Source organism: Anomaloglossus baeobatrachus, chromosome 4, assembly GCF_048569485.1.
Source record: "Anomaloglossus baeobatrachus isolate aAnoBae1 chromosome 4, aAnoBae1.hap1, whole genome shotgun sequence".
NCBI classification, from domain to species: Eukaryota; Metazoa; Chordata; class Amphibia; order Anura; family Aromobatidae; genus Anomaloglossus; species Anomaloglossus baeobatrachus.
In genome coordinates, this window is record NC_134356.1 from 38,454,046 (window position 1) to 38,465,764 (window position 11,719).

The 11,719-nt window shown below is 36.4% G+C and overlaps 1 protein-coding gene across 1 annotated transcript; it reads left to right on the forward strand.

Annotated features, from left to right (window-relative positions):
* Window positions 1-3,338: 3,338 nt before the first annotated feature.
* Window positions 3,339-8,996, forward strand: FGF23 (fibroblast growth factor 23). The gene is made up of 3 exons (XM_075342195.1): window positions 3,339-3,561; window positions 5,443-5,546; window positions 8,538-8,996. The coding sequence occupies exons 1-3, from the start codon at window positions 3,339-3,341 to the stop codon at window positions 8,994-8,996; spliced, it is 786 nt and encodes a 261-aa protein (XP_075198310.1).
* The last annotated feature ends 2,723 nt before the right edge of the window (window positions 8,997-11,719 follow it).

The window sequence follows — 11,719 nt, forward strand, 5'->3', positions numbered from 1 at the left end:
CACCAGATCTTAACCCAATTGAGCATGCATTTCACTTGCTCAAATCCAGACTTAAGACGGAAAGACCCACAAACAAGCAAGACCTGAAGGCTGCGGCTGTAAAGGCCTGGCAAAGCATTAAGAAGGAGGAAACCCAGCGTTTGGTGATGTCCATGGGTTCCAGACTTAAGGCAGTGATTGCCTCCAAAGGATTCGCAACAAAACATTGAAAATAAAAATATTTTGTTTGGGTTTGGTTTATTTGTCCAATTACTTTTGACCTCCTAAAATGTGGAGTGTTTGTGAAGAAATGTGACAATTCCTACAATTTCTATCAGATATTTTTGTTCAAACCTTCAAATTAAACGTTACAATCTGCACTTGAATTCTGTTGTAGAGGTTTCATTTCAAATCCAATGTGGTGGCATGCAGAGCCCAACTCGCGAAAATTGTGTCACTGTCCAAAGATTTCTGGACCTAACTGTAGATAGATAGATAGATAGAGGGATAGATAGATAGATAGATAGAGGGATAGATAGATAGATAGATAGATAGAGGGATAGATAGATAGATAGATAGAGGGATAGATAGATAGATAGATAGATAGAGGGATAGATAGATAGATAGATAGATAGAGGGATAGATACATAGATAGATAGAGGGATAGATACATAGATAGATAGATAGATAGATAGATAGAGGGATAGATAGATAGATAGATAGATAGAGGGATAGATAGATAGATAGATAGATAGATAGATAGAGGGATAGATAGATAGATAGATAGATAGATAGATAGAGGGATAGATAGATAGATAGATAGATAGATAGATAGATAGAGGGATAGATAGATAGATAGATAGATAGATAGATAGAGGGATAGATAGATAGATAGAGGGATAGATAGATAGATAGATAGATAGATAGATAGATAGATAGAGGGATAGATAGATAGAGGGATAGATAGATAGATAGATAGATAGATAGAGGGATAGATAGATAGATAGATAGATAGATAGATAGATAGATAGATAGATAGATAGATAGATAGATAGATAGATAGATATTAAATACATGGTACAAGATATAGGAAATCAGATAGAAAAAAAAACGGAAAGAAAGAAAAATAATTTCCATTTGAAATTACCTCCATACACATGTTGCTTCCCTATCGAGACTTTTAAACACACAATATTTAAATATCATTTGGTTCTGATGGATTTGTATTTTTTTTTGTTCATTAAAATGTGATACTATTAATAAATTCATAAACTAATGCTTGTTTTGAAATTATTTGAGCCCAATTACAATTTTATTATTTTTTGTTTTTATTGAACACCATTATAAGATAATTAATTTTGGATAAATGTTACATTAGATAAGTTTGTGTATTCTATTGAATATTGAAAGAGGGCACAAAACTTTGAAAAAAAACCCCAAACTATTTTTCATAAATATTCATTTAACATTTATTTACAAAAAAATCCAACAACTTTAAAACATATTTGAAAAGTAGAAGAATTGTTAACATTTTTTGAAAGATCTAGAAATTGTTTTTAAAAATCTATTTTTATGCATTTTTTTGTATAAGTATATAGATGTAAGTGAATCACATATTTTTCATTTTATATATCTATAGATCTATCCTCTATCTATCTATATATACTTTTATCCATTTATCTATCCTTCTATCTATCTATCCTTCTATCTATCTATCCCTCTATCTATCTATCCCTCTATCTATCTATCCTTCTATCTATCTATCCCTCTATCTATCTATCTATCTATCTATCTATCTATCTATCTATCCCTCTATCTATCTATCCCTCTATCTATCTATCTATCTATCTATCTATCTATCCCTCTATCTATCTATCTATCTATCTATCCCTCTATCTATCTATCTATCTATCTATCCCTCTATCTATCTATCTATCCCTCTATCTATCTATCTATCTATCTATCTATCTATCTATCTATCTATCTATCTATCTATCTATCCCTCTATCTATCTATCCCTCTATCTATCTATCTATCTATCTATCTATCTATCTATCTATCTATCCCTCTATCTATCTATCTACATATTATCCATCTAGATAGAGATATATACAATGTAAAAAGTAAAAACATTTTATATGATATATATATATATATATATATTTCCTTTTTTCTATTTACCTACCTATTATCCATCATCTATCCATTTATCTTTCCATCTATCCATCCTTCTATGTATCTCTCTATCTATCTATCATTTATCCATTAAGCTATCCTTCTACCTATGTATCTAATATCTATCTGTATATTATCCATCAGGATAAAGATATATAAAATGAAAAATATATGAATATAAAATGTAAAAAATAAAAACATATATATATACCGTATATATATATATATATATATATATATATATATATATATATATATATATATATCCTTCTATCTATTTATCTAGCTATTGTCCATCTATCCATTTATCTATCCTTCTATCTATCTATATCTATCTATCATCTATTTTTCTGTCTGTCTAATATATGTCTGTATGTTATCCATCTAGATAAAGATATATAAAATGTAAAAAAAAATATTATATACATAAACACACACACACATCAATCTATCTATGTATCTATCTATTTATCTATCTAATATCTATCAGTATATTATCCATCTAGATAGAGATATATGAAATGTAAAAAAAATAAAATAATATCTATCTATCTATATATATATATATATATATATATATATATATATATATATATAAAACACACACGCACACACATCTATCTATCTATCTATCTATATATCCTCCCATCTATTTATCTATGTATCCCTCTATCTAATATCTATCTGTATATTATCCATCTAGATAGAGATATCTAAGATAAAAAATGTGAATGTAAAATATAAAAGAATAAAAAATATATTATATATACATATATATACATATATATATATTTAAAAATATTTTTGTTTATATATATATAATTTTATATATTATATATATATGTATATATATAATATATATATATATATATTTTATATATATATATATATATATATATATATATATATATATATAATATATTTTGTATAAGATCTATGCCATGGCTTTTTCCCAGGATACCCATGTGAAATCCCTCTCCTTAAGTATTCTATGTCTCAGGGCTCTCTTAAATTTCTGCTGTTACGACAGAAAGGATGTTCATAACAAGTTTTTCCTGTGTGATGTCACGATGCTCCAAGCCTTTATATACTGCAAAAAAGTTAGGAAGCATCGAAGCCTCGGAGCTGAGGACAGAGGAGAGATCCTATTACACCAGCATCTATCCCAAGAGAAAAAAATAGTCATGTCCAGCCTCAGACCGGGCAATAGATTAGCACTTCTAACCTTTTTTCTGACCAGTTTGAAGGTCACTGTTGCCTTTCCCAATTCATCACCGATTATAAATTCGGGATGGGGCAGTCCAGACCGACTGATGCACCTGTACACGGCCACCGAATGGAACAGCTTCCACCTGCAGATCAACCACGACGGCCACATCGACGGATCTCCGCACCAAACCATTTACAGTAAGTCCGGCTAAAAAATTTAAATTATTATTTTTTTATTTTTTTTTAAATTTTGCAATTTTTTTTTAAATAATTAAATTCTTAAAATTGTTCCAAAATTGTAAAATATATATTTTTTCCATATTACATTTACCTGACACAATTTTCAACTAAGGCGAAATGCACTACATATGACAGTATGAGAACAGTATTATATGCTCACGTTCTGATATCAGCCCCCCTTTTTATATATATATATATATATATGATACCCTGTTTTCCCAAAAATAATACCTACCTCGAAAATAAGTCCTCGTAGGATTTTTTTTTTGTTTGCTTAAAATATAAGCCCTACTCCAAAAATAAGCCCTAGTTGTGGTTCCATAAGGAAGTGTCCAAGCAGCTCTAAAAAAAAGTTAAAGAATACAGCAGGACTGGTTATCAAAGAAAGCAGACACCTCCCCCTAAAAAATAAAAATTGCACTCACCAGACCCCAAACAATTACAGTTGGCAAGTGCTAATGGTGGATGGGCTCTCACACAGAGATTGGCATCACTGTCAGGTCCCTCCGTTGCACTGCAGCTCTCACAAACATATCAGGTACCAGTATCACTCCGCAGAAGTGATACTGCTTCCAATCACCAGGGGGAGCCAACTGCTGTAGAATGCAGGGGATCTGACAGAGATGCAGATCTTTATGTGAGAGCCCATTCATTTGTAAACTCTAATTGTTTGGGGTCTGGTAAATGCGATTCTTTTAGGGGGTGTCTGCTTTCTTTTGGGGGTAAACGTATCAGTACACAGAGAATAATACATGTAAGCAGGTAATTTAAACCTCTGTAAATATGGTCTGTAACCACCACTATAGGACGGGTTCTGCACCATGAGAATAGATAAGAACATGTGCATCTGACCCAGTAATAGGAGGAACACAAAATGTTGATGTTCTAAAATGTGATGATGATTAGATTAGAATAAATGTTAATTTTTTTGTTCAAGAATAAATGTGGATGGGAAAATATAAGATATCCCCTGAAAATAAGTCCTAGAACAAAAAATAATATAAGACCCTGTCTTATATTCGGGAAAATAGGGGTATATAGGAAATCCAATGGTATTTTGATTTATGCTTATTCACCTAATACTTGCCATGACATGTTACTGATAAAATAGACCCATAGAATCCCAATGATTCCGGTGCATATTCAATAATTCTTTCTTAACCATTAAATGTCCCCATTGACCAGCACCATGCAAAAAAAAAAAAAATACTACCCATCTGCAGTCAAAGGAATATATGCAATATTGCACAGGGGCAACTTCCCACCTACTTGGTTTCCAACAGAGTAAAGGCTGAGCTGTCAATCAAGGAGGAGGGGGAGGAGATAGGTGTAAAACAAGTAGGTGGGAAGGAGCACTGAACTGTTTGGCAAGATCAAGGTTGCACGGAGTTCCTGTGCTGGGATTGAACAGTCATTTTCTGCTGATAGTCTTCGGTTAAGATGTGCTTGTAATAGTGGCAATATGTGAGGTTCCCACATATTGAATTCGTATTGGATTGATGATGCCCTACAACTTTGTAATTCACTTTTTTTCTCTATCTCGTTCTGTTTTTGAGAAAAAAATGCTGACTCCGTTGTTTTCCACCAGGTGGCGCTATAGGCGGTTTCATTGTGTAGCGCATGGCTACTTTACTATACCTAGACACCACTTCTATGCCTATAGCTGCTGCCATTCTCAAGTTAATGGCGGTGGACAGAAAATGGGTGGACACACTGTATAGTCTATTGGCTTGATACAAATAACTAGGAAAGAAGTGAAAAACGTGACCCTTGACCTACCGGTTGACCTTTGTTGGTCATGTTGTAGAGTTATATCTTTTTTTTTACCACTTCCTTTAGGTGCATTGATGATTAGATCAGAGTCTGCAGGCAAAGTTGTTATTACGGGAGTCAAAAGCGGGCGATACCTGTGCATGGACAGATTCGGCAATGCTTATGGATCAGTAAGTATCTAACTCAATGATTCCTTAACATTCCATAAGGCTTCCAGAGGTCTAAGGGGGAATGTTTTACCCTGGCACTCTTCCCAAGGAGGACTATTCCCCCTTATAACTCCAGTCAGAGACCATTCATCCAGCCACATGACTTAAAGACGACCCCCACCAGGATTTTCCTATATAAGCTAAAGCCAGTGCTATACTGGTGCTATCATGCTGATTCTATACATACCTTTAGTAGTGAGATCTGATGAATAGTTTCTGAAATACAGGCAAGTAAAGTTTGTGAAATTCACTGTTATTTGATTGATAGCAGCTACAGAATATCTAATAGGTGGGTCAGGTTTTGCTAGTTATTCCCGCCCCTGTTCTTCCCCACTCCTTCTTCCCCCTGTAATAACAGAGACAGGCTTAGCATATAAAAAAGGTCAATTTTATGTGAGCCCAACAGCCAACATCAAGGCGTATCTCTTATTTTGGATTTCTGTCTACTCCAATGCCTTTTTTTGAGCTAAAAAAAACTCAAATTATTGGACGGATAGGAACCTGCCCTTTTATTCAGCACTCCTTCTCATCAGCCTTTTGCGATTTTAATTCTTTATTAACAGGTTCCTATCCACCCATAAATTGGAGTTTTTTTAAGTAGATAGGAACCCAACATAAGAGATAAACCTTGACATTGGCTGTTGGGCTCACATAAAATTAATATAGGCATATAAACATGGACTACTGCTAAGAAAATACATATAAAAATTGAGAAACAGCATGTAAAAAAGGTCAATTTTATGTGAGCCCAACAGCCAACATCAAGGCGTATTTCTTATGTTGGGTTCCTGTCTACTCCAATACCTTTCTTCGGGGTTAAAAAACACCCTCCAATTTCTGTGCAGATAGGAACCTGCCCTTTTATTGAGCACTTCTCATCAGCCTTTTGCTATTTTAATTCTTTATTAACAGGTTCCTATCCACCCCTAAATTGGAGTTTTTTAAGTAGATAGGAACCCAAGATAAGAGATACGCCTTGACATTGGCTGTTGGGCTCACATAAAATGAATATAGGCATATGAACATGCATTACTGCTAAGAAAATACATATAAAAATTGAGAAACAGCATGTAAAAAAGTGAGCCCAACAGCCAACATCAAGGCGTATTTCTTATGTTGGGTTCCTGTCTACTCCAATGCCTTTTTTTGGGTTAAAAAAACCCTCCAATTTCTGGCCAGATAGGAACCTGCCCTTTTATTGAGCACTTCTTCTCATCAGCCTTTTGCAATTTTAATTCTTTATTAACAGATTCCTATTCACCCATAAATTTGAGTTTTTTAAGTAGATAGGAACCCAACATAAGAGATACGCCTTGACATTGGCTGTTGGGCTCACGTAAAATTAATCTAGGATTTTGAAGATGCATTACTGCTAAGAAAAAACATATACAAATTGAGAAACTTAGCATATAAAAATGGTCAATTTTTTGTGAGCCCGACAGCCAACATCAAGGCGTATCTCTTATGTTGGGTTCCTGTCTACTCTGATGCATTTCTTTGGGTTAAAAAATAACCCTCCAATTTCTGGGCAGATAGGAGCATTCCTTCTCATCAGCCTTAGGTGATTGATTTTAATTCCTTATTAGCAGGTTCCTATCCACCCATAGGTTGGAGGGTTTTATTACATAAATAGGAACCTAACATGAGAGATATGCCTTGGCGTTGGCTGTTTGGCTCACATAAAATGAATATAGGCATATTAACATGCAATACTGCTAAGAAAAAACATATACAAATTGAGAAACTTAGCATATAAAAATGGTCAATTTTTTGTGAGCCCAACAGCCAACATCAAGGCGTTTCTCTTATGTTGGGTTCCTGTCTACTCCAATGCCTTTCTTTGGGTTAAAAAAACCCTCCAATTTCTATGTAGATAGGAGCACACCTTCTCATCAGCCTTAGGTGATTTTAATTCCTTTTAGCAGGTTCCTATCCACCCATAAGTTGGAGGGTTTCTTTTACGTAAATAGGAACACAGAATAAGAGATACGCCTTGAAGTTGGCAGGTGGGTTCACATAAAAGTGACCCTTTTTTATATGCTAAGTATCTCAATTTATATATGTATTTTCTTAGCAGTAATGCATGTTCATAGTAAACAGGGACCCAACATAAGAGATACGCCTTGATGTTGGCGGTTGGGCTGACATAAAATTGACCTTTTTTATATGCGAAGTTTTTTATATGCTAAGTATCTCAATTTATATATGTATTTTCTTAGCAGTAATGCATGTTCATAGTAAACAGGGACCCAACATAAGAGATACGCCTTGATGTTGGCTGTTGGGCTGACATAAAATTGACCTTTTTTATATGCTAAGTTTTTTATATGCTAAGTATCTCAATTTTTATATGTATTTTTTTAGCAGAAATGCATGTTCATAGTAAACAGGGACCCAACATAAGAGATACACCTTAACGTTGGCTGTTGGGCTGACATAAAAGTGACCCTTTTTTATATGCTAAGTTTCTCAATTTTTATATGTATTTTCTTAGCAGTAATGCATGTTCATAGTAAACAGGGACGACCCAACATAAGAGATACGCCTTGACGTTGGCTGTTGGGCTGACATAAAATTGACCTATTTTATATGCTAAGTTTAATATATGCTAAGTATCTGAATTTTTATATGCATTTTCTTAGCAGTAATGCATGTTCATAGTAAACAGGGACCCAACATAAGAGATATGCCTTGACGTTGGCTGTTGGGCTGACATAAAATTGACCTTTTTATATGCTAAGTTTATTATATGCTAAGTATCTCAATTTTTATATGTATTTTCTTACCAGTATTGCATATTCATATTCCTATATCCATTGTTAACATATATTAGCATTTCAGAGTGCAACTATTTGTTATAAAAGTCTATCATAGATGAAGTTTTGGTAATTTACCGCAATATTTTTCTTCTGAAATGATCTACCACCTATTAATCAGTTTCCATATCCACAGCACTACTTTAGCTACGATGACTGCGTCTTCAAGCATGAAACCCTGGAAAACCGCCACGATGTGTACCACTCTCCAAAGCACAACTACCTGTTAAGCCTAAGGAAGCCGAAACAGTTCTTCCGCCCAGGAATGGACTTGCCGCCATATTCGCAATTTTTGTCTATGGAGAACACAATCCCAATCACCAGATTTATCACCCCCGAGCCTGTCCGACACACGAGGAGCGCGGATCTGTACCTAGATCCTCTTAATATAACTAGAGGAAAGAAGCCAACTCTGAATTACCCCACCCCCAAGGATGCTCAAGATGTCAAACCTTCTGACCCTCAAGAGCCCTTAAGACCTAACAAGAATGAAAAGGAAGACCCCGAAGACCCAAGGGGCGTTATCATCAACAGGAAAGAAAACCCACGAGAATATTTTTATAAGAGGACATCCCAACTCAGTGGCTTCAACTGATAGTAAAGCATCTGCCAAACTTAGCGTAGGTACTATAACTTTTAGGGAAAGTCAATGAAGTCATCATCCTCATTCGTTATTATTAGGGTCTCCTATAGTTTAGGTAGGGCACTGCAAAATATAAACATATTAGTCTTCTGATAAAGAGGTTGACATCAAATCTTAGTCCCTCCCTCGAGGAGTCTGAATAGCCACCATGCAACTCCAAATTTCCAGCCAAAGAGGCAGAAAGGTGCCCTAAACATAACAATATTGGGTTCCATTGACAATTTTGCACCCTTTGGCTCTTACAGGCTCTTTGTTTCCTTGCACATTCAACTTTGATGTGGTCTGGAGTCATAATTCAGCTACAAGGAGCTCAAAAAAATGAGTTACAGACTTTCTATCAGAATGAGCTCACTGACAGATTCTCAGTTAACTCATTTTAAAGCCAGGGAGGCAAACAGTGCAAAATTATTAATACAACCCCATTGCAAAAATGATTTTTAACCCAAAATACATGCATTTAAGTAAAAAAAGTCCCCATAAGTGGATACCCCTTTAATTTATTATTTGTAGGGAACGTAACATTCTATGAGGATTTTCTCTCTTTTTTTTTTTTATTCTGTTAGGACCAATCAACCCTTATCACATGGTTTAAAGAAAGTGTTTTTGGGGGATTGAATTCACTTTAGTTTTTGCACTATATTTTTTTTGTTGTTGGGGGGAATGTACCAAGCCTCACGTTGGCCTTGTTGCTTATGTCAACCATTCCAAGCTAAGCTTTAATTTTCTAAACAGCACTGGATTTATATAATTTTTGCTCTCATTAATAATTCAAATTGTGTTTAGTAATATTCCATATGGGGAAGATTTATTATTTCAATTACTTTTATAGACGTAATTGCATCCTATGCGGCAGCCACTAGAGGGAACTCAAGAGCTTATTGCATACAGTTTAATAATAATTGCATCCTGTATGGCTGCCACTGGAGGGAGCTAAGGAGCTCATTGCATACAGATTATACATAGATTGCAATAATAAATATGTACACAGTAAGCTCCTCAGCCCCGCCCCCCCCACCCCACTGGACATGGCCAGCCTTCAATATTTTTTTTTATTGCAAAAAAATCAGAAATAGAGCTCTATTCATTAAGATGATTTATTAAGAAATTAATAAGAACACAATCTTAGATCTAAAAGCAACATTGTGGAGATTCCCTTTTTGACCACCGTTAATTCTTTTTTTATTAAAAAAAGTGTTTATTTAATATTTAACTATACGTGTAATAATGTAATAGAATTGCTGTAAAAGTAAGAAAAAACTAACTGAAAGTGTAAAATATTTAACCAAAAATTTTCATGACATGATAAAATCTTATCTAGATCAACTTCAGATCTTCATCACCGCCTATATGTAGAGTATTTCTTTATGGCTTGTCCACAAATTAGATTGGTTTTCCTATTGAGGAACTGTTGTCGAGGGCACTCCCCTCCTGTTGAGGAACTGTTGTCAAGGACACTCACCTCCTGTTGAGGAACTGTTGTCAAGGGCACTCCTCACCTGATGAACAACTGTTGTCAATAGCACTCCTCCTTGTTGAGGAACTGTTGTGAAGGTCACTCCCCTCCTGTTTAGGAAATGTTGGCGAGGACATTACTCACGTGTTGAGGAACTGTTGTCGAGGGTGCTCCCCACCAGTTGAGGAAATGTTGTCAAGGGCACTCCTCACCTATTTAGGAACTGTGATCGAGGGCACTCACCACCTGTTGAGGCACTGTTGTCAAGGGCACTCCTCGCCTGTTGAGGAACTGTTGTCACGGACACTCCTCACCTGTGGAGGAACTCTTATCGAGGGCAGTCACCACCTGTTGAGGAACTGTTGTCAAGGACACACCTCACCTGTGGAGGAACTGTTGTCAAGGGCAGTCCTCACCTATTGAGGAACTGTTATCGAGGGTACTCATCTCCTGTTGAGGAACTGTGTTGTGGGCGCTCTCCTCCTGTTCAGGAACTGTTGTCGAGGGTGGTCACCACCTGTTGAGGAACTGTTGTCGAGGGTGTTCTCCACCTGTTGAGGAAATGTTGTCAAGAACGCTCCCCACCTATTGAGGAACTGTTGTCGAGGGCACTCCCTGCCTATTGAGGAACTATTGTCAAGGGCACTCCCCTCCGGTTGACGAAATGTTGTCAAGGGCACTCCTCACCTGTGGAGAAACTGTTGTCTAGGGCACTCCCCGCCTGCTGAGGAACTGTTGTCGAGAACGCTCCCTGCCTATTAACTAACTGTTGTCGAGGGTGCTTCCTGCCTGTTGAGGAACTATTGTTGTGGGTGCTCCCTGTCGGTTGAGGAACTGTTGTCGAGGGCATTCTCCGCCTGTTGAGGAACTGTTGTCGAGGGCATTCTCAGCCTCTTGAGGAGCTGTTGTCAAGGACATTCTCCGCCTGTTGAGGAGCTGTTGTCGAGGGCATTCTCCACCTGTTGAGGAGCTGTTGTCGAGGGCATTCTCCACCTGTTGAGGAGCTGTTGTCGAGGGCATTCTCAGCCTCTTGAGGAGCTGTTGTCGAGGGCATTCTCCGCCTGTTGAGGAGCTGTTGTCGAGGGCATTCTCCACCTGTTGAGGAGCTGTTGTTGAGGGCATTCTCCACCTGTTGAGGAGCTGTTGTCGAGGGCATTCTCCACCTGTTGAGGAGCTGTTGTCGAGGGCATTCTCCACCTGTTGAGGAGCTGTTGTCGAGGGC

Bases quoted from the DNA above. Each gene is read 5' to 3' on its own strand.
- FGF23 (XM_075342195.1), top strand. From the start codon at position 3,339: ATGTCCAGCCTCAGACCGGGCAATAGATTAGCACTTCTAACCTTTTTT. The intron at 3,562-5,442 runs GTAAGTCCGGCT...CACTTCCTTTAG, and splicing joins TCCGCACCAAACCATTTACA to GTGCATTGATGATTAGATCA. The intron at 5,547-8,537 runs GTAAGTATCTAA...CCATATCCACAG, and splicing joins TCGGCAATGCTTATGGATCA to CACTACTTTAGCTACGATGA.